General features: G+C 46.8%; 3 protein-coding genes across 3 annotated transcripts in view; 1 reads left to right on the forward strand and 2 right to left on the reverse strand.

Annotated features, from left to right (window-relative positions):
- Positions 1 to 5,652, reverse strand: part of LOC119399591 (monocarboxylate transporter 13) — a 54,758-nt gene extending 49,106 nt beyond the window's left edge. The window contains exon 1 of the mRNA XM_037666395.2: positions 5,498 to 5,652. The gene's annotated coding sequence lies outside the window, so the exon portion shown is untranslated. The remainder of the gene's footprint in view (positions 1 to 5,497) is intronic.
- LOC119399593 (mitochondrial thiamine pyrophosphate carrier) overlaps positions 1 to 27,321 on the reverse strand; it is a 173,542-nt gene that overhangs the window by 95,374 nt on the left and 50,847 nt on the right. The window lies entirely within an intron of this gene.
- Positions 7,446 to 27,321, forward strand: part of LOC119399592 (uncharacterized) — a 50,112-nt gene continuing 30,236 nt past the window's right edge. Inside the window, exons 1-6 of the mRNA XM_037666396.2 lie at positions 7,446 to 7,592; positions 7,711 to 7,770; positions 7,888 to 10,487; positions 11,963 to 13,197; positions 23,263 to 23,412; positions 24,997 to 25,163. Coding sequence (XP_037522324.1) covers positions 10,301 to 10,487; positions 11,963 to 13,197; positions 23,263 to 23,412; positions 24,997 to 25,163 — 1,739 coding nt within the window. The 5' untranslated portion in view covers positions 7,446 to 7,592; positions 7,711 to 7,770; positions 7,888 to 10,300. The remainder of the gene's footprint in view (positions 7,593 to 7,710; positions 7,771 to 7,887; positions 10,488 to 11,962; positions 13,198 to 23,262; positions 23,413 to 24,996; positions 25,164 to 27,321) is intronic.

Raw genomic sequence — 27,321 nt, forward strand, 5'->3', positions numbered from 1 at the left:
AGCATTTCGTTCCCTTGCACAAGAAAAAAAAAGAAAGCACTGCATTCACCAGATTTCAAGGCATACCTTTTTTTTTTTTTTTACAGGAATGTTTCCACTGAAGATTTGGCATGTACGATTCAAAGAACCAAAGCTACAAGAGCTTAAAAGCTACAACTGTTCACATTACAAACTTTCATCATCCAATCACGTCCACACATTGCTCAAACTGTAGGAACTGCCGCAGCTCTCATCTGTTCGGACATTTTGATGCATTTCACATTCGTACGACGGCTTCTTAATTACAGTTTTCCTTTCTATGGGACACACGATTTTCGTTCTATTTTCTTTTAAAATTATTTTCGTAACGTAACCTGCAGTTATCTTTATTTACTCTTCCAATTGCCAAACTATATTTTGTCACCAACTACTTCAGTATTCCAAGGTCTGCCATGTTTTGTATTTCCATCTTCGATTCCAATTCAATTCACTTATTTTTAAAGCACCCATAGACAGCTAGGAGCCTCACAAATAGTGCACTTGCAACTTCAAAAGAGATAAACGAAAACAAAGCCTGAAACGCGTGGTAACACTGGTACAAAATGGTATTAAAGGAAAAGCTTTACATAAAAACAAAACAGAAATTAGTCAAAGAATACACATGACAGCTGAAGGTGTCAACATGTTACTATTCTTCCTTCCTGATGAGTATGTGGTTGTTGTGCTTCTTCAAATGTCAGTTGACAGCCTGCTCACTGGTTTCTTGTTTTTTTTTTTCTGTCTTCCAAGTGTATGTGTGTTTGCAAACAAACCAATGTGAAGGTCATCCAGCTGTAGTGTATTTTCAAGATGCTATATTTAGGCTGCCAGCAAGACGTTCAAGCAATGTGGTCTTTTACGTAGCACAGATGACACGGAAGATAAATTTTCTGTGCTGTCAACAGTGGTAAGAATACCTGTGACAGCAGCAGCCTGTAACGATGCCTGTTCTATTGTAGCTTAGGTGTGATCGATATGCTTAGCGATCACATGAAAAGAAATTCATCATTAAATTTTGTAAGAACATTATAAGGTGCCTCCATAACCTTCCACAAATAATGGAAATGTGGGTGTGCCTCACATTTTAAAAGGTGCATTAAAACCGAGTAAATACAGTACCACAGGCATCAGATTTTACGCAGCTAAATATGAAATGTTTCATTTTATTAGCATTTCAATGCGACGAAAAAAAGAAAGAAATAATGAAAAGAGGTCACAAAAGCTGACGCTTGCGCGATAGGAAACTGAACGTGCTGACTAGAAAAGCATATCTGATCTTTTCCTTTTTTTTTACTTGTAGCAAAAGGTACACTAATACATGAGCTTGGTCATTTTTGGGAAGAAAAAGCAAACAAAATTCAAACAAACCAAAGGCTGTGTCAACAGTCTTCCACAAAGTGCTGACTTAGACAAGATGATGTGTCTCCAAGCGCAGCACCTCGTCTGTTGCTATGTGTCACTTGGCTGACGCCGCAAGTTCTTGCGACATGGTGCTATCTAAAACTGTGCAAGAAACGCCACCCCACACGAGTCATGAATAATATAATTCTTTATGAAACTACTGCATTTACTCATTCGTACCATGCCTTCAGTTGTAATAGGCAGCTTGTTTTTTTTTTTTTTTCACAGCCAGAAATTGAAAATTAAACGCGCTCAACTGTCCCCTCACTAGATTTTTATGGCCATTTTGTTCTTGCTTTGTAAAAAAAAAAAAAATGTTACAACTCTGAGGTTGTTAAAAGGTGAGATTTCGACATGCTGATGGTGTGCAATGACAACAAACTTCTAGCAGTTTGCAGGATGTTCTGGAGCTTGCAGTACAGCTAAACGCAACCTTTGAGATTGAAAAGTGGCATATGAAAGGCTGGGATTTGGACATGACCCATGGCAGTTTTGATATCACTATCGATTATAAAGCGCATGACACATAACAATGAAACTTTCCAGGGAAAAAAAGGCACGTGTTAGATAAAATGGTTGCTTGGGTGTGTTGGTAAGACATACTGGAGGGAAACAATGCAATAGACAAAAGACCAGGCAGAGACACAAACATTTGCGCTGTTGTATGAGTATTTATCTGCCTGGTCTTGCGTCTTTCGTGCTGTTTCCCTCCGACACATGTTATAATTAAGTAATTATGATAAAATGTGAAGTAGAGTAGGCACTAAATGATTGCTTTCAATATATCAAGATAACGTTTCTGAATTCTCTACGTGGACTAAGTGACATTGCAGCTTGTCCTGGGTGCTGCACCAAACTACCGCAATATGCAACTATGAGAGTAAATCTTGCCAAGTCTTGCAATGTTTGTCTTATATTGGTGAACTGCTAGGCAAAATATGCACACAACAAAGATTGCACCTGATTGAACATATGATAAGGACAAGTGAGTGTTAATCATCACCATGCTGTGTCCTGGGTGCTGCACCAAACTACCGCAATATGCAACTATGAGAGTAAATCTTGCCAAGTCTTGCAATGTTTGTCTTATATTGGTGAACTGCTGGGCAAAATATGCACACAACAAAGATTGCACCTGATTGAACATATGATAAGGACAAGTGAGTGTTAATCATCACCATGCTGTGTTAAATAATAATATCTGGGGTTTAACGTCCCAAAACCAAGATATGATTATGAGAGACGCCGTAGTGGAGGGCTCCGGAAATTTCGACCACCTGGGGTTCTTTAACGTGCACCTAAATCTAAGTACACGGGCCTCAAACATTTTCGCCTCCATCGAAAATGCAGCCGCCGCGGCTGGGATTCGATCCCGCGACCCTCGGGTCAGCGGTCGAGCGCCATAACCACTAGACCACCGTGGCGGGGCTACACCATGCTGTGTTGACTGTATTACTGACTTGGCATGAATGCCACAACTTCAATAAATTTATTTAGCAAAATGCCGCTAGAGGTGCCAATAAGAAGGTAGAAGGAGATGAATCTGTTCGTAACGGAGAGAGTTCAAGACTTCCACAGAGCAGGTTTCAAATTTTTGTGAAGCTATTAAATGTGAATCTTGCCTAGTACGTGACACCAAATAAACACGCTGTTTGATGCCTGTGCCTTAGCGTTTTCCTGCTATTTTTCTACAGGAAGTGTGGAGTCTGCTGCCGCTTACACAAACATCAGTGTACGGTAGGAGTGCTGCATTTGATGTGTAATGCACCGCTACTGATGTGAATTCATGCTACCCGAAATGCACCAGAGCTGTTTTGTTGAAACGGAAGAAGAGCAAATTTACGCTGGATCATATATTTTTTTTAAATATTGTAATTGTCAACAAAGAAAAGTGTGTGCTGCTGAAGTGAAGTCGGGACATCATTTTGGCAAACTATAAATACAAATATGCAAACGACAAAAATAAACAAAATAAGCTGTATTGTGAGGATATCTGCTACCCCTGTTTGTTCCCTGACCCATTCTAGCGTCCCCCGATCTCTTATAATGTTACTATCATTTTTCCTTCCTTCCTTCCGTCCATTTTCTAACTATGCCACCTCTATCTACATTTTCCTGAAACTTGAAAGCGTAGGCAATACATTTAATAATTTTTTTCTTCCAAAGCACATGTATGTGATCATTGGCGTATGCGCTTGATCAAGGGGCCAGAGATTAAAGAAACTTTAGGGGAAAAAAATTAGTTTCAAAAATTGCAGCATGGAATTGGGCTTTAATAAGGCTGTAACGGGGTGCTGAGCGAAGCGTTGAAATGCGCGCGTCGCCGATTGGTCGCTTCCAGCGTTGGCCGAGTCAAAAAACTGCGCGGAGCGGCGCGATACAAAGGTCAGCTGGGAGGAGTGAGCCTCGATCGTAAAAAGAAACTATAGAGCGAGATAAAAAAGGAAAAAAAAAAGAACACAGATGCGCGCGTGGTGGAAGGACGCAACAAGCGGGCAATGAAACGGACACTTGCGCGCACACAGAACGAAAGATTAAAAAAAACATATAAAAAGGTATTCGGCACAGCACAGCGCAGCACGGCACGGGCAACTCCTGCAGTCGTTTTACGTTCGTAGAAACTTCGTGACTGAGCGGTGTTGTGTGCAGCGTGCCGACTGCTATTGGAGGTGTGCGCCTGCGGTCTTCGCGCGTGGCGTGTTACCAAAAGGTATAGTGTACTAGAATAAGGGATATTTGAGAAAAAAATTAAAAAAAGATATAAATAAGTGGACCCAATTACAGGGCGCACGTATCATGAGCAAATCCAGGTACAGGCGCTGCGCGCGACCTTGAAAACCAGACAAATAACGTAAGAAGAAAAGAGCTATACAGTCGTATAACTAAGTGCACGCCCGGTAATTACGGCACGTTCCCGAGAGGACGGCCCAAAATGACCCGAAATGTGCCCGACTGACACGCCAAAGCGGGTCGATCATTGCGTACAGCACTGCAGGTGATGAAGAACGCCACTCGCGTGATGAAAACGAGTTGGTTGTAGCGCCGCACGGCTGACGGAAATGCACAAAATTACAACGAGTAAAATATACAGAGGCAGAGGTGCATAAAAAAAAAAATGCGGATACCCTGGCAACCGCCGAGCTAAATTACAACGCCACGATTCATCCGCAAAAACAGCTGAGCGCGGCGCTTCCACGAATTACAGAAACGATAGCAATTGATGCGTTCACGGTTTTCGTACGAAATTCGTGGAAGCGCCAATAGCTGTGCACTGTTTTGACTTTCTATAAAATTTCGTTTGAGACGCTATACGCGCGCGGTTTGTAAATCCGCAGAGGTGTTCCTACATGCGGAGGGAGGCAGCGAGTGCGCGATTGTCCCGCTACACTAGTGAACGCTGCAATGCGGAAAAAATTGAGTAGACGCGCGCGCGCTGCACTTTAATGCAGTACTGGCGATGTGCTGCATGTGACGTTACACACATCGATATACGAACGCGTTCGCACGAAAATGCGCTTCTTCCTCAGGTGAATCCTGCTGAGGTACTTTTCCACTCGGTCCAGCGGCGTGTTGGGAAGTTTCTCTTTCCAAAGCACGCAACCGCGCGCTCAGATATCCGAAACCCACCAGCTAGCCGCGCACGAATTAAAACAAACGCGCAGGCACAGGATACGTCGCGCCGGAACGGATGCGACGTCTAGACTGACGCCACCCTCTCGAAGTCCTCCGATGCCCGAAGGACGGCGGGGATTTATGCGGCTTTGCTGCAGTGAGCGTTCTTTCTGATCGGGCTATGCGCCAATTAAACGCTCGATGATGCGGCTAAGATTGAGGATAGCCGTGATCGCGTAAGCAGGAACGAAAAACGGAGGCTTTGAGCGCGATTCAACGACGCTATAGCATCGACAAACGTCGAAATGAAGGGTTGAAAAGGAAAGAGAGAATTAAAAAGAAAGAGAAACCGCTGCGCTTTGCTGCCGCGATCAGCTGCTGCATCGAGCCGATGATGGGCAGTCGCAGAGAAAAAATAACAGTAAGAAAGCAGCGACGATCTGAATGTAAACAGGGGCTCGCTCACCTCATACTTCGTCGTTCAGCTGATCATGAAGAAGACAAAAGTTTCGTGGCGTCGTTTCCGAACAGAAACTGAGGGAAATTACAACAAAGAAAACTAAAAAGAGACAACACAACCGACGCACACCTTGGCTAGCTCGTCGGGCGCTCTAAAAGCGAGCTGGCATAGAGAAAGAAAAAAAAGTTAAGAGTGGACACTCCCATAGACCCCAGCGGCCCAATCGACCCTAGCGCACCTGGTGGATGGTGAGAGCAAGTGGCCTGCGCTTCCTGTTTCGGTTTCACTGGCGCGAATTTTGAATTACTGTGCGTAACCGTCGTTTGGCTATGGCGAAAGTTACTTATATCTTCGCCCAAATGGCACAGCTATTGTTTGTCGTTTTCAATTAGCGATTCCCTATTTTGTATAGTTCAATGGTTCGTGCGAATTGATGTCGTGACGTAATTTTTATTTCATTTAAGTTATAATAGAAAAAGATGCAGGAAGTCATAATTCACTACGGCTTCATTTATCGCGCTTGTGTTTTTCTTTTGGAACAAGCGGTCAATCTACATATCAATCAAAGACACAGCGTATCCGCAATGTTTTTATTAGAAGGCACGGTAGAGGCTGAGCATATAAAAAGCACAAAATGAGAACAACACCGCACAGAAATGCAAGGTAGACAACAAATGCATCTCGGCTTACAAATAAATTGTAACAAATACAGAGAGAACACAGACAACGCACACATCGCTGGAATTGGCAGAAGCTGGTGAAGTATGATACACTAGGCCGTAAGGATCTCTGGCAAAAACCCAGCGCACAAAGTTGAAGAAGGAAGAAGTGAAATACACATAACAATCAAGTCGCGAGTCACGACTGCGTTTCACCGAAATATAGCACTGAAAAAAAAAAGAGCGTACAGAAACCACAGGACACAATATACCAGAAAATCCAGGATTTATTCGTGGTCCGAGGCTTCGGGAAACGCGCTGTGAAGCATGCGAGGACCAGCGAACGCTCCTCAATGTTTCGCACCGAGCTCAGCGCAGAGACGCTCGAATCGGTGGCAGACGCAACACGCGTCGCCTTGGCTTGACGCATACGTTGCACAATGTTCACGTCTAGCTACCGCATAGAGCCGCAAACTGTTTTTTAGCGAACCTCGCCGTCCTTACAACCGTCAGAAAAGGTTATAACTGCGCGAATAAGACACCAGGTCAGAAACACGCACACACACGAAGAGCAACGTGTGTGTGTGCGGGCTTCTATGTTACTTACATGGTGTCTTATTCGCGCAGTTGTAACCTCTTTCTGAATGAATGACCCAACTAGCCCAACAACATCTCATTCTACAAGCTTCTCTTGCAAACGTGCCTCACCTGTTGCCTCACACACGAAAACACCGACGCAGCCGACGTGGACGAAACCTTCCTGCTGTCATGCATGGGTTTGTCGCTTTGAGATGGTGTTTATGACAGTACGGCTGAATGAAAATAACCAAGTAAGGTGTGTTGAGTAAATTGTTTTTATGTATAAAGAACGTGCTAACTTTGGGCGTATAATTATTATTTTGTAAAAACAATTCTGTTGGATTGATGACAACTTATTCTTTTTTCGCGCTTGCGTCCTCTGGCGTTTGGTGAGAGCACTAGTTCGTTACATAGTCGTTACGTACTTCCTGAGGCCAGATTTCGCGGAGTGTCCTCTCTTAACTTTTTTCTTTCTCTATGGAGCTGGCCAGCAACACACCACAAACAACGTCAGGGACACCTGGTGACAAGAATGGGTAAGAACAATGCACGCATCAATTGTCTTCCGAGACTGATGACTTTCGAGCGAGTATTGCATCTGGAGTAACTAGAAGTAAAAAAGCCAGAGATCGTACAGTGCATTTAGATCTGTGAAAGCGCGAGTACACATGTGATGCGGTGATGCCACTTGCGAACAGCAGGTGGCGGAGAGAGTGAAAAAAACATGGCGGTGCGCGCCAGTCTTCGGTTTGCTGATCGCTGTCAACTTTGATCCGTAATCCACGCGGACGAGTGAAACCTGGGATGACAGTTCGCAATATTGCCAACGCACCGCCATGGATTCCTCTAGCCGACAATCAGAGGTATTTGAGCTCTGTAAATTGTCTTTTTCTCCACGCGCAGTCAATCTCAACTGTGCCGCTTTTCCCCGGTAAAGGTTTGGCTCTTAATGAAACTTTATTTTCGTTGTCATCCGTTCAGATCCTGGAACAGTTGAATAAGATTCGCACGGAGCTTGCCAGAAAGGAACGCAAGTTGCAGGTTAGTTGTTTGCTTGCGTGTTCTTTTGAGTTTGTAACCGCAAACTTCTACTCCTGCGATTGGCGACCTGCATTGATGCCGTTTCCGTTCTTTCTTTTATCTTCACGATACCTACAGAAACTAAAGCGTCTCTCTGCTCAGAAGAGGAGTTGCGACAGCGCAGAAAGCAATTCGGTGATCGGTGTAGAAGATTCTCGCTCTTCCGTTTCGCTCGACCTCCGTTCACCATTGCGACCGATCGAAACGACGCTCTCGCAAAGTGAAGTTTGCCATTCGAAAGCGCTCCGAACAACTGATTCGCAAGAAAGATCGGTTCTCTTGCGGGGGGCGAACAATGACGCGTTGGAAGCGGACGAAAATGCTTGCGGACGCCATTCGCGCGTCCATAGAACGCGAACAGGGATCGGCGAATCCGATCCAGCTTGTGATGCCCAACATGGTGACCTGCAGCTATCTCGTGCGTCGGCTTGTGAATCGGACGCGTTTACTGGACTTTCGAAGCCGGAACAACGGAAACCACCGTCCAGCGATGATTGTCGACGTTCGAACGAAAGGTCGCTTGCCGAAGCTAGTCGTGACGAGCCAGTACAAATCGCCTCGCGCTTATCGCCACATCTCGCGAGCCATGCGGACAGTGCAGACGCGGCAACCGTTGAAGCAAGTATAGTTCCTATATCTGCAGAGTGTAGTGCCGTTGGAAAGGAACTGGATTCTGCAACCAGTGTAAACATGTGTAAGAGTCATCACGCGACAGTGCTTAGCATGACTGACATTTCTTCTGCTGCTGTTAGGCATGGGGTTTCGCATGATCAGAGTATACGACTTGGAAATGTATCGGTGCAACAAAGTGAGGGGGGCAGTTGCCTTGCAGTGTCACTTGTCAGTGGTATCAGAGGTAAAGAAAGCTCGGAACAGTCTTCTGAGGCTTTTGCCTATGTACCCGAAAAGGATGTACCATTCAGTGAAAAGCGATTCGGTCTTCAAAACGACATCCGTCTGTTGCCCACATCGGACGGCGAAAGCTTGCACGACGAGAATGTGGGTAACTCTCAAAAGGAGATGTTTGAAGAGCGTGAAGAACGTTTGGAGAGCCAAGACACCGTGTACAGTACAAAGAGCCGAGATGCAGCCACAGAAGGGTCTGCATTTGAGAGCAGTGAAATGACGGAGCCGCCGTGGCAAAGAACCGAAACTTCGTGTTCCATCAGTTCCAAGTCATGGTCTCCCGTACGCAAGCGGCGACGCACGACGTGCGAGGTTTCTGCGCCGTCGGGCCCCGCAGACTCGAAAGGCTACAATTTCAGGCAGCGAAAGCTTTCTCACAGCCCTCCCGTTAGGAGACGTATGAGTAGGGAATCCAAGAGCATCCTAGGCGCTTTCCAGAAGCTCATTCAACACGCACGCGAACTCCCCGTCTCCATGTTTGAGCTGCCATTTGAGGAGCTTGGCTTGCAACCACGTCAGGAGGTGAAGAGTGCGTCTGGTAGTGAAGACCATGTCGAAAGGTCCAGAACGTCATTTTGCGGCACTCTGTCGTCGAATAAGCGTCGTGAAGAGACAGACATGAAGGTTGAGGAGAGAAGCTGGGACGACAGCCCCTCAGTGCTTGAGACAGCGAACACCTCTACAAGCTTCGAATCACTTTGTGCAGCTCTGTCACTCTTGCCAAGAAAGAAGACGGAAGCAACACCGAACGCAACGAAGTGCGACAAAAGAGAGACGCGCAGCAGTCGCCGCCAGAGGGGAGCGACCTCTCTTTCGTCAAGCTCTGCTCGTCTGGAAAGCGTCGCACAGCAATCTTTCACAAACTCTGCGGCGACCCGTGACCACTGTCCCACCAGAATAGTGAGTCCGTCATCTTGTCTTGTGCGTAGCGCCTGCAACGCAGCCGACGACAACTGTGGTGCAGCCGTCGGTGCAGTGCCAAAAGTATCTTTGGATGTTCATGGGCTCACGTCGTTGAAGTGGAAATGTCGACAGGGGCCCAGCTCGTAGACAATCAAGCTGCAGCGGGCAATTCTGGGGTCCCGTGTTTTGGAAAGTTCAGTGAAAGGACTGAGCCATCAGTGACGTTGACAATTGTTCGTGAAGTCGGCAATTCTTGTGAGGAAGTCACACAAAGCCCCATCTGCCTATGTGTTAATCGAGGAAGCATCGGACCAAAGTACAAACGCAGCTGCCGACTCCTGTGTGATTACGGCTGTTGACGTTCAGCCACATGCTACTTCAGAAATGTGTTTGCAAGACGTCAACAGTGTGTGCGGCAACTCACTTACTAATCCACAGGAGCCTGGAGACCCCTTGCATGTTGCGGATGTTCCGAATTGTAATAGAATTATCAAGCAAGAGTCTACTGCTTTACCACATGTAGTCTATGGAAAGGAGGGGTGTTCATCGCAGGAACTTGACATAGACACTCGGCAACAAGAAAACTCTAGTTGCATAGTGTTGTCCATGCAGAGGGACACTCGCAAGGCAAGTTGACGGGCCAGGTTCAGAGTGTGACGACGGTGATGGCGTGTTGGAACCAATGAGTCCAGCAAACAGCAACTTGTTCACTCAGAGTGAGGAAAGTGACTGTGCTGCAGGGGAAATCAACGACTTTGTCACCACCGTTGTAGAACAGCTTGATCCGCAGATCATCATTGCTGCAGACCGTGAGCCTGCAGATCAGCGACAAGACAGCCAGGGTAGCCTGAGTGGCAGCGCAACACCTGGTAAGCATTGGCTTTACAAAACCTTTACAAAACCATACAAAACCTTAATAAACCTGAAAGCGCATCCACGTGCAGGACACGTGCATGCGCTTTCAGTAGAGGTAATGTGCATTGAGGGAACTACGCAAGTCACATGCCACATTTGTCACATGCCACGTTGCATGCAGAGCATCTTGTGTAGAGACCTGAAAGCAGGGCTGACCAAGGCGGAGAATGCGTAGGCAACTTTGATTGTCATGCATCAGTTTTATACATTTCAGACCTGATCGCTACCACTCGAGCTTTGTGCCACAGTTGGTTGTTAGCAATTCCTAAGCCTGGACGAGTGCTGTAATGGCGAGGAACTCACTAAGGGTGAAGCTCACTAATTCAATAAAGGCACTTCAGTAAGGAAGCCCCTAGAATTGATCTAGGGTGCCGTAACTGCATTGAAACTGCTTGCTTACTGAAGAACAGAGAAAGGTTTCAGAGTTTAGGCCTTAGTCTTTAGGGTCTCATCGACTGAATGTGTGTGTTGCGTGAACACATCGCCAACCAGAGACAAAAGAGCTTCATGCATTCCTTGCGCTTATGAAATTCTAGTTTGTCTCATTTGGGCAGGCTGAATATTAGCTGAAGTGAACCTTTAAAGGGCGGCACTATGTCGGAAGGCTTCATGATAGAATCAAGTTGGTGCATGAGGCGCCAACAAATTGCTGGGCACCGTATGTGGTCCACTTATGTTGGATAGCAGAGAGGTAAACATGTTGTTTTATCATGCAATTCTGACTGTCACTTTTGAAAGTTATAAATTGTGCTTGCAATAAACACTTACGTAACCATTGGACACTGCACTTCAAAACTGTTTTTAAATCAGTTTTGAAGTGCAGTGTCCTGTTCCTCATAGATGCTGATAAAACTTCCTAAGTTTATATTTGTATGCTAATTTCAAATATGCAATTATTTTTCCACGACAGTATGGAACTTCTAAAATGTCGAGCACAGATGCTTTGTAAGCAGCAGAATTTTTTCATAGCCTGAGATAGTTACAAACTAAATGAACATACCTCATACTAATCAGGAACGAAAATTGCATGCAAAATCCAGCGTGACATCTGTTCCCTCACGAATGTTAAACTTGCCATGACTTATGTGCAAAAGGTCTTGCAACATCCATTCTTGTGTCATTTCATGCATTTCTCATTCCAGATTATCATGACATGCTTATTTGCTTTGTAAATATCTCAGTTTAGGAAAAAAAGATCTTTCCGCTAACAAAGCACATGAAATGTTTGACATTTTAAAAGCTACACAATGTCCTGGTAAAATCATTGCATATTTGTAATCAGCACATCAATATACATAAGCACTTCAAGTTTCACCAGATTAACGAAGAATAAAAGAAAGTGCAGTGGCCCCCTTAAGCTGTGTGTTTGACAGAACAAACAAACAAAAAAGAAGCCTCGTACCTGTGTATTGTGTTATTCCTGCTGCAGATAATCTAGACCTCCTGGAAGGTCAAGCCCAATCGCCAGATGAGGCACCAGAACACCCGTCACCAGAACACCCGTCACCAGAACACCCGTCATCATCACACGAACAACAAGGTCTGCTTGCAGAAGCTGCAAGAGGGAGATTTGAAACAGAGGAGGAAGGTCCGGGCAATCTCGCAGACAAAGCGCAGAGCGCCGTTCTCCGATCTCCTTCACACACTTCCGCAAATACATCAGACCGTCCTTTACGCATTGCAGTGCTTGCATCTGGGACCTGCACTCCAACGCCTGGTCTTCTTGGTGGAAGTGAAATCAGCGATGGCACCGAAACTGTGGATGTGCGTTCTTATTGCATGCCCCCTGACTCTTCAGCGATAAAAAGGAGGACAGAAGAGCTGACTACATCTTGCCTGCCCGGCGCTGTTTCAAAGTGCATTGCCAAAAAGCTCTTCGCCAACTCTTCAGCTTGCAACAAGGCCTTAACGGCGAACTCAGACTTGCCGGAGCTTTTGGACCCGCATGAGCTGGAAGGCATGTTCGACGAGTGGTCGGAAGGTCTTGACTGTGCCACCAGAACCGTGAATGCAGCAGGCACGCACGAGTGTGAAGGCGAGAGTCAAATTCCCGGTTCGCACAAGAAACACGGGGTTGGTGACATGTCAGCAGCTGCCGGCAACTGTCGAAAGAGCGGCGCGGACCACACTTCGGTCCGGATTATGGACGGGGAGCTCGACAGGGCGCAGGCAGCAGACGTGTTGTCACAGAGTTTGCAGAGACGTCACTCGGAGTTACAGTGCAACGCTGCCGCGGAAGACGACAACTGCGAAAACTACGGTCAAGGAGCGGAGATTGCACAGGAAGTGGAATGTGTCTCTCCAGACCCTGTATTGAGGAGTAGCATCGAGGCGGAAAGGAAGTTGCCGTCGGAAGACCAGTGCTCTCAGTCTGCCTCGAGCTGCCTCGGAGGTCTTTCGGGCATCTCAAGGTTCTCGGACGAACTGGAAGAAAAACATGCGGCGCCACATCCCGAAGATGACCAGAAACTCGGCTGTGAGGACCTAGACTCACCCGTGCGATCTTCTGGCGGCGCGTGCGATGGCTTGGGTGAAGATGACCACGACGGAGCTGGATGGGACAACCTCGACGACGCGTACGAAGGGCAGTGCCAGGGCACTGCTCGTCCCCATGGTTCCTTGCTTGGCACACGCAATCCACTCCTGTTGTTCTGCGCGCTGAAGGTATCTACCACTCTTCACTCATTTTGATACTTGCATAAACATTGTACATATGAGTTTGTTGCCAAAGACCACCTATTCCATTAATACATGTTGCTAGGCCAGTTGGTGCGTGACGTTTTATCAGAATTCGGCAAAAAATGGGGGACTCTGACATCCCTCATCTGTTGCTGCATCAAGATGTTTGATAAAGTACTAGGCCTGGGTGAATATTCGAGCGCTTCGAATATTTGAGCAAGTATTGTAGTAATCAAATTAGCTTCAACATGAACTTAAATTGCTTAAAATTTCTCGAAATAAATGAAAAGACGTATATTTGACTTCATGTAACCATCCCTGAAAAGGTGGTTTCACTGCCGCAGTGACTATTCTGTGGACCACACAATAAACTTGCGCACTGTGGGCTGTGCAGAAATGTTGTGTAGCCCAAGCAGCCCACCTCTCTTGACGACGGTTTTCTGTCACAAATTGCGAGGGTGCATTCTATGGTCTGGTCCACAGAACAGGCACTGTTAATGCCCTCAGAAGGAACTGAACCCACACCATGAAGACTTCAATTTGCCAACGCTCGAGCTCCCTTGACGACAGCTTCTCTCGCAAATCTCAATATGTGCTCGCCGTTTTGTAAATCGCAATTGAAGACGCGTATGCATGAAAGATTCCAATGTTTTGACATATGCCAGTATTGATATCAGACGCAGATAAACTTGTTAATGTGAATGGCAGCAGCAAAACGAAGGCGTATAATGATAACAAATGACAGCGGTTGTAAAATTTCGTGAACCTAATATATCGGGTGTGGAACACTCAAGTCACTTTCACCACAGTAGGTTTGTGTCATGTGAAAAAGTGCACTAACATTTGCACGGGAGACTCGAATTTTGAGCAGTCCTTCTGAATGGGCGCGGCCATAAATCACCCGTAAAAGAACGCTAACGCTACCGCGAAAAGAAGACAATAATAACAAATGACAGCGTGTGTAAAATTTTCTGACCTTGATCCATCGAGTACGCAACGCTTAAGCCACTTTCGCCGCAGCACACCTGTGTCAAGCAAAAAGAAAGCGCACTAAAATTGGCGAGAACCTACTAGTTGTCACTGGACACAGCACACTTTGTCACTTAGATACACTTGCACGCGCCGTATAATTACGAGTACTTGTTTGATCGTCAACATCTGAAAACTTTACAGAAACAGCTAGCTAAAGTAGCCCCTTGCCAATCTCAGTGCACTTTTTTTGCACGACATTAATGCACTGCGGTGAAAGTGACTGAAGTGTGTCCTGACGTCACAGATCAGGGCCACATTATTTATCGCCCTTTGTCGTTATTATTCCCTTCTCACGGTGGCATTGACACTGTTCTGATCTGTGGCTGTGTTCGTACAATCGGGGGGATCGCTCAAAATTTGTGTCTCCCGTGCAGGTCTTAGTGCACATTTTCTTTTTGCATGACACAAATGTACTGTGGTGAAAGTGACTTAAGTGTTCCGCACTCGATAGATCAGGTCCAGAAATTTTTAGAACCGCTGTCATTTGTTATTATACGCCTTCTTTCTGCTGCTTCAATTCACGACAAGTTTACCTGCTTTGGCATGTCAGACCAGCAAGCATGCCAAAGGTGGGCTTCGCCTTCATATTTCGAACCTTTCACGCATAAGCAACTTCCATCTCGCGTACTATGCCCGGAAATGGCCTCCTTGGTCCGGACTTATTCACAAAGCTGCGAGCGAATATTGCGATTCGCGAGAGAAGCTGTCAAGAGAGGGGGGCGCAGTGCTTATTCTGTGAATTAGACCACAGAATAAACCCTACCAATTTGTGAGAGAAACCTGTCGTCAAGAGAGGTGGGCTGTTTGGGCTAGATGTCTGGTGCGCACGGTCCACAGCACAACTCTCTTTGGTGTGGTCGACAAAATAAAGTTGCACTTTATTTTGTGGTCTAGTTCACAGGACAGAGCTGCAGTTTACCCTGTGGTCTGGTCCACAGAATAGATTGGGGCTCTATTCTGTGGTCTGGTGCGCAGAAACCGTCGTCAAGAGAGGTGGGCTGCTTGGGCTGCGGTACATTCTGCACGGCCCACAGCGCACAACCTGTGGCACAACTTTATTGTGTGGTCCCCAAAATAACGCTGCCCTTTATTTTGTAGTCTAGTCCACAGAATAAAGCTGCAGTTTATCCTGTGGTCGGGACCACAGAATAGTCACTGCGTTTCACTGCGGCTTTGAGGCACTATGCTGTGAAACCACCTATTCAAGGGAAATTGGCACTACCACAAAGCCACACTATTACCTTCACATCTCAAATAATAATTTTTTTTTTTAAGTTTAAAAGCATGTTATTCGGGCTCATATACAATTAAGCATAATAAATTTTAAAATATGGCATATTTTGCCGCTTAGAACTGGCACCCGACTGCTATTGAAATCTTGCTACTATTCAAAGTTGCTTCCACTTTGCTTTAAATAAAAAAAGGGAACATTTGCACAGACCTGGTTTCAATTCTTAAAAATATTGTGCAGGTTAGTTGGGTCATGACAAAAATGTTCATAGTTTTTTTTACAGCGAAAGCTGTTATGAGATCACAACAAGGGCCGTTTTTGGCGCCGTAGTTGTCCACCGCCGCCGCCGGTGTCCGTAACCACTATCGCTCGAAATAAGAAAAAAGAACGAAATAAGAAAAAATTTCCAGGATGAAACAATGTTCGAACCTGCACCCTCTGCGTGGGAGCCCAGTACTCTACCTTTGAGCTATGCCTGTGCTTGAAACTGCTTTGCAAAAAGACCCTATACAGGCTTCATGTCGGGAAGGAACCACATTAACATATGTAATGTAGCGTGGTAGAATAGTAAAACAACAACCAAGCGTCACGCAACGCGAATTCTGTAACCAGGCGTCACACAATGCCAATTGCGCAACGAGTGTGTTGTTGAATACTTCCAACCCATTGCAAAAGGCTCTGCCATCATTCTTCATCGTCATCAGCCACAGCATCAACTAAGTTCACATAATGTCTTACATGTGTTCAGCAGGTACCAGGGTTCTCCACAGAATGACGAAAAATTGCATGGTGGCTGCTTCCCTACTTCATAAAAATTATGATTTATAGCGTAGTGGGTTCCTTGCAAGTGCACTTCTATTGGTTGCATACGAAGCCCATAAGCCTCCCATGATCCATTTCCTCAGGGTCTCATAAAGTTAATTCCCTCTCTTTATCTCTTTCTCACGTTAGCTTATGTTATAAACCGTGGTGGGAGAGTCACATAACTATTGGGTGCTTTAAAGCTTCCAACCCATTACAAAAGGCTCAGTCAGAATTCTTCATCGTCATCAGTTGTCGCATCAAGAAACTGTTCATAACGCCTTACAGATGGTACCTCGCTTTTCCGCAGAATGACGAGTAGTGTCGTGGTGGGTGCTTCCCAACTTCACAAAAATTATGATTTGGTGTGTAGTGGGTACGTTGCTAGTGTACTTGTATTAGTAGCCACAAGAGTTTATAATGGTCTCTAGAAATGCCGCTCTGCGAGCTTTCGCTGTGACTACGCTGCGCTTTCCACGCTGGCCTGGCGTTTGACTACTTGATTTGAGATTATTCGACCAAATTACTGTTCACCTTGAACCTCAAATTTGCTTTTCTGCCCATCCCTAAACCACGCACCAACCAGCCCCGCAACATACAATATATTTGTTCCTTTGCGGCGCATACTTGCGCGAGGGCTGTATTTTATAGCTTTTTTTTTTTGGTCCTGTCTGGTTGCCACGCTTGTGCAGAGTGGTCTATTACAATGAATTAGGCCAGCTGTATGTGCATGATCCCCACGATGCTCTTGTTCCAATAGAGTGAGCACTATTGTATCTATTTGTTCGCACAAGCACTATTGTATCTATTTGTTCGCACAAGCAGGCCATGCATCTGGTGACTGGCAGTGTACTGCCGCTGTCGTTGCTATATTTTACACTTTGTTTCACACTGTGCTCATGGATGCAGCTGTCCTCCGTGGGATTATATGTGCCTTTAACTGTGAAGCATTCGACAATGAAGTTTGAGTGGACAGTGTGAGTTTCGTGCAGTGCCCGTGAACCTTTCTGCTTTTTCTGGGTGTGTGTGTGTGTGTGATTTCGGACCACCAAATCTCAAATGTGGTCCTTACTCATACGAATATGGCAAATTCTCTTGGCACACACTGCATCAATCTTTTGCCCCGTTCACTCCGTGCTTTACGTTACAACTGAGAATGGCTTGTTCCCGTGGTGCTGCTGTTTTCAAAGCCCAGAGCACTCTTTTCTCTCATATGCTGTTGAGTGCTGGATTTGCCCAACTGTCTCCGAGATTATCATTAGAGTGCAGATTGTTGGCAAATTCTCAATTTTGTTGCCTGCTGCAGTGTTGAGCCTTTTTGCTGTATGAGCACAAACATAGTTTTAATAGGATAGTCAGTGCTGTTTTTATTGTAGCTATGCATGCCTGTTCTCGTTTTAGAGCCTATAAATGCCAGTTTTCAACATCAATGACTGTGCAAACACAATTTAGTCTTGAATTCTCTTTGGAGTATAGTTTAGGAGACGAAATGGATGGACCTTTTTTTAGGGATGTGTGAATCCTCAAAATTTGGAATATTCGATTCAAATAGTTCAGTATTTGATTTGATTTACAAGGTACTTTTACTATTTGAAACATTTAAACACCACCAAACTTTATAAGAAGTATTGAAATCAACACTAAGAATTACATACCTGGGCTAAATTTCGCAAAATTTGATGCACAAAGAGTCTGCAACCCTAGTTACATCCTAGCCGCGGAGGCCACATTTTCAATGGAGGCGAAAATGCTTGAAGCCCGTGTACCTAGATTTAGATGCACGTGAAAGAACGCCAGATGGTCCAAATTTCCAGAGCCCTCCACTACGGTGTCCCTTGTAATCATATCGTGGTTTTGGGACGTGAAACCCCAACAATTTATTATTATTATTACCCTAGTTACATGGGTGTGCTAACGTCAGCTACGATGCGGCTTAGTTCCCGTCAACCAAAGTTACGTTTAGTTAGATGAATTAGCTAACAAAAAGGTTGGCACCCATGATAGCGGATCGAGGGCTGCCATGAAGGCTGTATTGTCTCCCTGATTGCACGTCACTAGTCTGTCAACAACAGAGGTGTGGACATGCTTTCGCGAAGGTAGTCTTGCTGCTCTACGATCGAACCCATCTAATGCCTGGATTTACCAGGAGGTTTGTCAGTCAAAGCTCCTGAGTCAATATACTTGGAGACTGCAGATGCTGACAGGAAGGAATTTATGCAGTTCATTTATGGTTATACTTATGAAAAACAGCCGAGTCGGCATTTTCATTCGCAGAGCTGTGTATCACGTGACCTACTTCGTAGGCCCAGCTGACGACAGCTTTTCGTGCGCAACAGGCGCAAACTGCACTTGGTGCTGCACCTGGTGACATCGAATTGCAGCTTAAAGTCACATTCAGCAATACAGGTGGTCTGCGAAATGAGTTCCCATGCAACAGTTTCCCCCAAGCATAGGTCGGCAAACTCACTCATGAGTCGACTCACGCAGACTCAGATCGAACCGTGACTCTGAGTCTGAGAGTCCGGGTGAATAATATGTCGGTGAGTTTGAGTCCGAGTGAGTTTGGCTGAGGAAAATTTGAGTGAGTCTGAGTCCGAGTGAGTCCGTTTGAGAAAAATATGGGTGAGTCTGAGTCCGAGTGATCACTCAGAGGAAAATGCCCCAGAGTGCTCGTGGCGCATGCTAGAGTCTTTTCTTTCATGTAATGCAAGTGCCAAATAAAATTTTGGGAGCTGGAAACACGCCTTGGCCGCCTTGTTTTGACACCATGTGCTAGAACGGTAGCAACTGTAACATCACCGAATGTTGATGATTTAATTAAAATTCAGAGAACAAGCAAGTAGCCAGGTAGCCAAGACGTTTTTTTTCTGCCGCCAGCGGCCTAGAAAAGTAGCCAAATTGGCGCAAAGTAGCCAAACCTGGCAACCCTGATTATACTTCACTCCTATTAATTGAAGTACTGTCGTGAGCAGTAGGAGAGGGAACAAGAGAGCACGTGGCAAATAGCCTCAAACCCGACACAGGGCGATTCATGGTGGCCGCGGTCGGAAACAAAGTGGGAAGCGAGCCGCAATCTCGCGAAATGTTGACACGCCTGCCTCGCTATTGCTGATAAAAACTGCAGCTGATTGCTTATGATCGGCCACTTGCAAGTATAGGCGGGTGTGCCAAGCACAGCGCAGCAGTGTGCTGTCTATAGCTCCGTGCAAAATACTGGCTTTGCATTCGCTTGTGTGTGTGCATGTAAGACATAAAATCAGGATACAGCAAAATATGTATGATTTTATTGTTGCGGAACGTCGGCCTTCTATTCGTAGCGCCGCCAGAAAGACGAATCCATGAGACTGCCACGAAATGCTTTAATGGCGACAATCGAACACAAAAAAGTATATGATGATAGTGGTGCACAGACTTCTTGGCGCTAGCTGCGGAGACAGCAGCCCACTATCAATTCCTCTTCTTTGTCGTCTGCCGATCTCGGACATCCTCCGGGGCCTCAAATGTGGTGACATCTAGCTCTAGACTATGTAGCTTCTGCACTGGCCTCTTGACTACTTTGCCTCCCTGTAATCGCACTAACAGGCGCGCACCACTCCGTCGTTTCCTGGGCACACTTCTTGAACCCGGGCTAGTGGCCAGAATAACTTGGGCGTGTTAGGAATGTCCACAATCACGATGCCGCCGACCTTTAAGGTTCTTGAGTGATGCGCGGGTGAGCGATGAGCAATCGTCGGGAAACGATTCAGTTTGAACTTCGCGGATCCAGTATCTCTCGGCTGCCAAGGTTTCTTCCGCAGATATGGCTCCATTTTCCTAGTCTTGAGCCTAACCTTGGACACAAAACGCTGCATCCATGCTGTGATCCGAAGGAGCTTGGTGGTGAGTGATTCCTCTCGAATGACCTCCCTGTGTGGCATGTAGTACGCAGGGCCATTCACTGATTCGTTGTCAAGTACAACTTCAGCATGGCCGGAAACAATGTACTGACGTATCGCTGTATCGTATCTCTCCAGCAATCCTTCTGGCTTCGAGATACGTTTAACAAGATTTCGTAGTCGGGTAAGTGCGACGCTGTAGTTGGCTTGTAGCAGATCGATGTCCGGGTTTTACGTGGCACGGCTACTTGGTACCGTTTCCTATCTTTGGCATATTACTCTCGAAAACAGATAAGGTGTCTGCGTGCCCGTGAGTTGCTTCCGTTGGTGCAATTCCCATGGCATCCACCGTCCAAAAGGACTCCCGTATGTTTTCCTCCAATCCTTTACTTTCTTCAGCTTGCACTCGCAGTACGCAGATCATCACCTCGGATGTTCCGCTTATGGAACTCGTTTTTGTGACAGGCCCTTGGAGCGTCCATCCGAGAGTGGTCTTGACCGCTACCAACCCTTGTACTTCCGTGCTGCGTATGATGTCGCCGCTCACGATCTTCCACAGTTGATCAGATCCTATGAGCAGGCTAATGCCTTTTTCGCCACACTGTCTAGGCACAGTTTGCTCGTCTGCCAGCCGATAATTTTGCTCTCGCAATTTGGCTGCGAAGGAGCATTCCATAGCCGTGGCAGGGATGTCGTGGCAAATTACTGGCATGGCGATGGCTTCGATGACGTGCTCGTTGTAATCAAACTGGCTACGTAGGCGAACCTCGACGACGTTGCACTTTCTCACACGAGAAGGAGCGTCTGATGCAAACGTGTTCACCGCAAGGCAAGTCTCTCTAAGGATTTTTAGTCCCAACCGTGTCACCAGGTCTTCCTTAATGAACGTGCGTTGACTGCCTCCGTCGATGATGCCTCTGACATAAGACGTCTCGTTGAAACCGACAATCCAAGAACGGAAAGTCTGTAAGTTGACGGCTTCGCCAAGTTGGCAGCTTGTAACGGCAGTCGACCGCGGTGACTCTTCTTTTATTGGCTTAGTAGCAGCAGAGACCATGTTGGGTGACTTTTCGCCTCTTGTCGCACGATAAACTGGGTCGCACATCGTTGTAGCATGCCTGCCTTTGCATGTCACGCACACCAACCTCCGCCGGCACTCGTTTGCGCGGTGGCCCTTCATAGTACATCGATAGCACCGCATAAATTTAGCCAGCCGGTTCTTTTTCTCTGAGATGGTCAAGGTAGCTCTGCATGCCTCGGTTTCATGCCTCTCAGACTTGCAAAAGAAACATTTGTTGCGTACTTGCTTCGATTCTTCGGATGCATGTAGGACCGATGACAACGGCACATGCTTTCTGTTGTTCCCGCTGCTTTGATAGAGGAAATCGATGGAGCACATTGCTCTCTCGTTTCGAGCTCTATCTGTGTATACCGCAAGAGCTGCTCAAGGATTTCGCAAGGCGTTGTGGTTGGCTCTCCTGAAGCAGCGCGTCCCGTGCCTTGTGCTTCCTCCTGGAGACGTCTATGGCGGTAGAACGCCACAATGATTTCTTGTGGCAAGGATTGAAGCATAACGTCGTAAAGCATCGCCGAAAAACTGCTAGTTGGGACGTCTAGGACGTTGAGGCAGCGGACATTAAGCTGGACTGCGTCGTAAAGCCTTCGCAACTCCCTTGTATCCGATGGAGAGGTCACGGGCTGCAGTTCACGAAGCGCTCTGAAGTGCTGCTGTACGATCCTGCTCTTATCCCCGAACCTCTGCTTCAGCAGCTGTATAGCACTTTCATAACACGCTTCCGTGGTTGGCAGTCCGGCAATTGCAGCTGCTGCTTCACCTACCAAATAGTTGTGTAGGTAATGAAATTTATCCGTCGTGCTCAGAGTTGGATTCGTGTGGACAGCTCCGTTGAATCTCTCCCAAAATGACGTCCATTGACACAAGTCCCCATGAAACGGCTTAATGGTTAGCGTTGGAAGGCGAGGTCCGAAGCTCTGGGATGCAGCTGTCATTGGGGCAGGCGGCGTGTTGAGCGTCGCCGAATGAGAAGTCTGTCGCGTGTTACCGAGGCTGAGATCTTCAAGCCGGCACCGTAGGCGCGTCAGGGTCTCGAGTGCCTGGTCGTCATAATTCGCCGCAGACTCGTACTCCCTCTCAAGTTCCTCTACCGGAATCACTTCCTCGAGCTCGGCATTGATCTTCCGAAGCTCGTCACGGCTTGCGACGAGCTTGTCGATAACCTTGCTTAACGCTGTTCGGTCGTTGCAGTCACTCTCCAACAACGTCGTCGCCTCATTCATTACTTTCGTTGACTGGGTTCGCCTAGCAGCACGTTTCGCTTTCAGGCGGTCCATGTCTGCTTAGGATCACGGCTTACTTGCTCGTAAGGTAGCCGGCTCCGCTCGTTACTTCCCTGGGTGCGGTTCCAGTGAGGATCAGGTTGCTCCGGCTGCGGTTTCTAGTAGAAACTCATCGTCGCCGTCGCTCGTTGTCCACGTCGTTAGATCCGCTCGTTATCCCGGGTTTCGGCACCATATGTTGCGGAACGTCGGCCTTCTATTCGTAGCGCCGCCAGAAAGACGAATCCATGAGACTGCCACGAAATGCTTTAATGGCGACAATCGAACACAAAAAAGTATATGATGATAGTGGTGCACAGACTTCTTGGCGCTAGCTGCGGAGACAGCAGCCCACTATCAATTCCTCTTCTTTGTCGTCTGCCGATCTCGGACATTTATCAAACGGTACTGCTCTTTGCAACCTGTGAGTGCTACAACAGGCACTACAATATCAAGCTGTTATTTGTGGGATATATTTCGCGCTTCCTAAAAACAGGTGGCTGGTGAGAGTGACAACAGTTTGCGGAAAAGCATCACTGTTTCCGCTTTTTATTTCTGACAGTGCGATCCACTATTGGACGAATTGGTGTTTGAGACTATTTGAGATGCGCTCATTAGTTGCCTGACATGGTGCTCACAGTAATACACTGTATAACTGTGTTTGAGCGTGCTAGTGTAACAAGGCAGTAAGGACCGTAAAAAGGGGTCAGCTTGTAATTCATGCACTCCTGAGTGTCCTGACCCACCTGCCTTTTTTTTCCACCTCATTGACAGTGCGAAGACGAGCAACCCGTAACGGCGGTGCACCTGGTACAAGCAGCTGCGCACCCATTTCTGGTGTCGGTGCAAGCGTCGGCCATCAACGTCTGGCACCCGGAGGAGGAGCACGGTTGGCGACACAGCCTGGTGATGAGAAGGCTAAAGGTGAGCTAGGCAGCACTTGTCTCATGGGTATCTGTGGAGTGTACTGAGACCTGGCCCTTCCTTGAATGATTGATGGGGCAACTCGGTTGTAGGCCAACTGCCATGAAACCTTGCTTCGGTTGAATTGCTTAAAAGTTTGCAGAAACTGGACGAAAAACTAACGAGGGTCCCTTGTGCATTCGTCGAGCACAACCTGAAGGTGAAAGCCATCTTCTTTTTAGTCTGTGCTGATTCTTCCCCCCTGCCCTCTGAAAGCTTTCTGCACCTAACGTGGTTTTGCACTGCCCCCAGGATCAGAGGCATTGCAAGCTTTGTGCACCTCATCTGGTTTTGCACCGTCTCCGTGATCGGCCCACCGTTTACCAAGCGACGATGTCGTGTGATGACGTCGCAGTGACGTAATGGTGACGTTGCAAATTTTGGTGACCTGTGGCATCATGATGACGTCATATGGTGACGTCATCGCATGATGACGACTTTTTGCATCACTCATATTGACACCAACTCCGAGGGACACGTACGCCAATGGTCATTTTTCGCATTTGATGAGGTATCTAAGGCTTTCGCCTTAAAATACAACTTGCCATTAAAGGGTGTAGTGTGATCATTATCACACTACACCCTTCTTTTTTCCTTTTACTACACTCAAACCTCATTATAACAGTCACATCTGCCACAAAAATAACTTTGTTATATCCGAAAATTCGTTATAAATGTTTATTTGTAACACTGTAGCTATGACAAGACTATTCTTCATTTACTTCGTTATAACCGATAATTCGTTATATCCGTGTTTGTTATATCGAGGTTTGAGTGTACATTCTGACGTCCCTCACCCTGCTTCATATGTATACCATCTTGCTATTCTTCTTCGCCGATGATGTAAGAGAGTGTACTGTATAAGAACTCTCAAGATGACCACTTGTTGCCCCTAACAAACAAAAACGTTGCTGAGGACCCCTTAGCATATTCTCATGAGGTTCAACCGAGACAGATGCTCAGGAGGCTTGAAGTGATAACAAATCATTGAACAAGAAATGCTGCTGGCGCCAACGTTGCGACAAGTGAACTTGTCTTCTTCATGGCAGATGCGGTGAGAACATGAAACGGTTTATTTTGGCTAGGTTTGCGCCATGCAGGGTGCCGCAGTGTTATGTGATAAAGTGTAAGGCTATGCGAGAGTCCGAAATGTGTTTGGTACACGTGCAGCGTGTCCCTGCAGCAATGCCAGCTGGGTGCGTGCTTTCACCAACCCAACCAAGAAATGTGGCCATGGTTGCCGTAGCATTTGATGGCACTTGCATGAGTGGTGGGAGTGGTCACATGCTTTCCAGACACGGCTCTTGCAGACGCCAGCTGGGTGCGTGCTTTCGTCAACCTAGCCAAGAAGCACTTTCTTGTTAAAAACTCCCCCGCATTGAAACATTGCCTCCTGAGACGTACCTCGTTTGGCCACAAGTGATGATCATTTTTCAAACGAAAAATGTGCATCTTGAAGTTACTGGGAGATGCCCCTGTCTCGCAGTAAGCACGAGTCAGGCCTGTGGTAATGGTGACAAGGTAAGCATCATTGCCACCTTGCAGTTCCCCGTGGAAGAGGACCATTGCCTGCTGAGCTGCGAGCAGTGGACTGTCCTGGTGTACCTGAACGCCAGGATGCCCATGTACCTGCCTTGCCTGGAGTGGCGCACAACGGATGGCCAAGACGGGAGCCAGCTGCTGCTCACCCTGGGTAGCCTCGGCAATGCAGAGTGAGTCTTGCCTGGATTCCCCACACTTGCTTCTTGGGTAACGTGGCAACACTGCCGGCGAATAGCAGGAACTTTTCTTAAGCACTCAACCAACCTGTCAGTAAGTTGATTCACAAGTGCCTAAGGACTGGTGGATTGTTATAGGCCTCGTGCGCTGCTGTTTCAAATCGGACATGCAGCGCTACTGTGGCGGCTGCTGGCAAAATGTCCCTGTTCCCTCCGCACAGCCCCACTTGGCTGCACCAATGGTGCGATCTTGTACGCATTCCAAATAAGCACGGAGGCGTGGCGTTACGTCCAGCCGCATGCGATTGGTCAATGCAGGGCCGGGACGTCTGTTGCGGTTCACATTGGCCATTCGTGTGCGGCTGGATGTAACGCCACACCTCCGTGCTTATTTGGAATGCGTACAAGATCGCACCACAGGTTGGCAATGGGCCCTAGCAGCGCAAGCGTGTGTATGCGGCCAAAAAAGTCGACTTCTATCTGCACTTGCGAGTTCACATGTCATAACAGCTACAAGAACATGGCCAGGAAACTGCCGAAGGCGCATTCTTATCATTTTCTATGGAAGTCGTACGAGGCTGATCAGCGAAAACGTTGGAATGCAGTCATTCGGTGCGCCTGATAAGCAGATGCGTCCTGTCTCTGCACGGTTTCTTTCACTTTCTATCCAAGTCACTGGCATAACCAGGGGGATTCCGATCCCCCCCCCCCCCCCCCCCAATTTTTAAAATTTTGCATTGTATGTATGCACGCACACATACAAACACACAGACAAACATAAAGCATGGTTGAACCCCCACCAAAAAACGAAATTCTGGCTATGCTACTGCTCCAGGTAATATTGACACATTGTTGGTTCCCATGTTCCTTTCATCATTGTTAGCCCGAAACGGAGGTTTGTCGCAACCATTGCGAGGCAAAACAGTCATCTGCAGTGCCCACTTTGTCGGCTGTGCACGACTGTCGAGCTGAGGGGCCTCAGGATCGACTTTATGATCGGAGCACCTAGATAAAAGACACAGTTGCACATGTTCAAAAATGTAATTTAGCAAAGTGTTCAACGTACTAACAGCGCTAGAAAACTGAGAGACGAGCACTTCATGCAGTCTCTATTTCTTTATCGTTGCTAATACGTCATTTCAATTATTCCGCTTGCTGCTGATGCACGTGTCGGTCATAGGAAAAGCGACGAGCGAGGCTGCCGATAAAAAGTATTTTCTTTCATATACCAAGAAAGAGTTTACTCGTTTCTAAAAGCATGTCGTACTACACACTCTTTATTTGTGCGAAGCATTTTCTGAATATTTCCGACGGACCGACTGCACTGTGCAGTTCTTATCTCACGCAGTAAATGTGATTACCGGCATACAAATCGCCTTGTCGAAGCGAACTACTTCGTTTGAAGTATTCCTGAACGTTTGCTATTTGTCCATAGCCCCAAAAAAGCAAGCGGGGCTCGATTTTGCATTGCCATTTTTACACATCGTCGTTCACAGCACACAACTTCGAGCTACGCGCCGGGAAGGGAACAGGGACAAAATGCGCTAAGTGGCCACATTAGTGCGCCGCACTTGGAAAGCGATGGCACCATGAACTGAGCGCACGAGGCCTATGCTACAGTGCATAACAGAGAACAATGGCTACAAGCACAATGATTGGATGTGTCCAATAACATTTTTGTACAAAAATAATCTTCGGTACTCCTCACGAATCTCACCCATTGGGTCCATCACCCACTGGAATGTGCATTCATTGATATCAAGACGCCTTCTAGCTTCGCATATTTCGAGCTCTTCTCATATCAAAATGACTTTACATGTGAAGCAGGCATCGAGCTCAGAACAACAAATAGTCATTATTCTGAAAGAACTGAACAGAAACTCCTGGTGAAACTCAGCACTGCACACCAATGAAACTACAAGTATGACTGGCACTCGCTGAGGAATGCCCAATAATGATCTGACGTGCGAAGCATATTACAGTCAACTGTCGATTTTTCGGACGCCCAATTTCCCGGACATGCTCGAAAATTTGTACGCTTTCGCGGCACTGTCACCAGCCCCATAGACGTCAATGTATTAGAACGTCCGAAATTTCGGACGCTGCAACTCTTTCACGTCCGATTTTTCGGACTTTCTTCCCAAATTGCAGG

Source organism: Rhipicephalus sanguineus, chromosome 7 (genome assembly GCF_013339695.2).
Source record: "Rhipicephalus sanguineus isolate Rsan-2018 chromosome 7, BIME_Rsan_1.4, whole genome shotgun sequence".
Classification (NCBI taxonomy): Eukaryota; Metazoa; Arthropoda; class Arachnida; order Ixodida; family Ixodidae; genus Rhipicephalus; species Rhipicephalus sanguineus.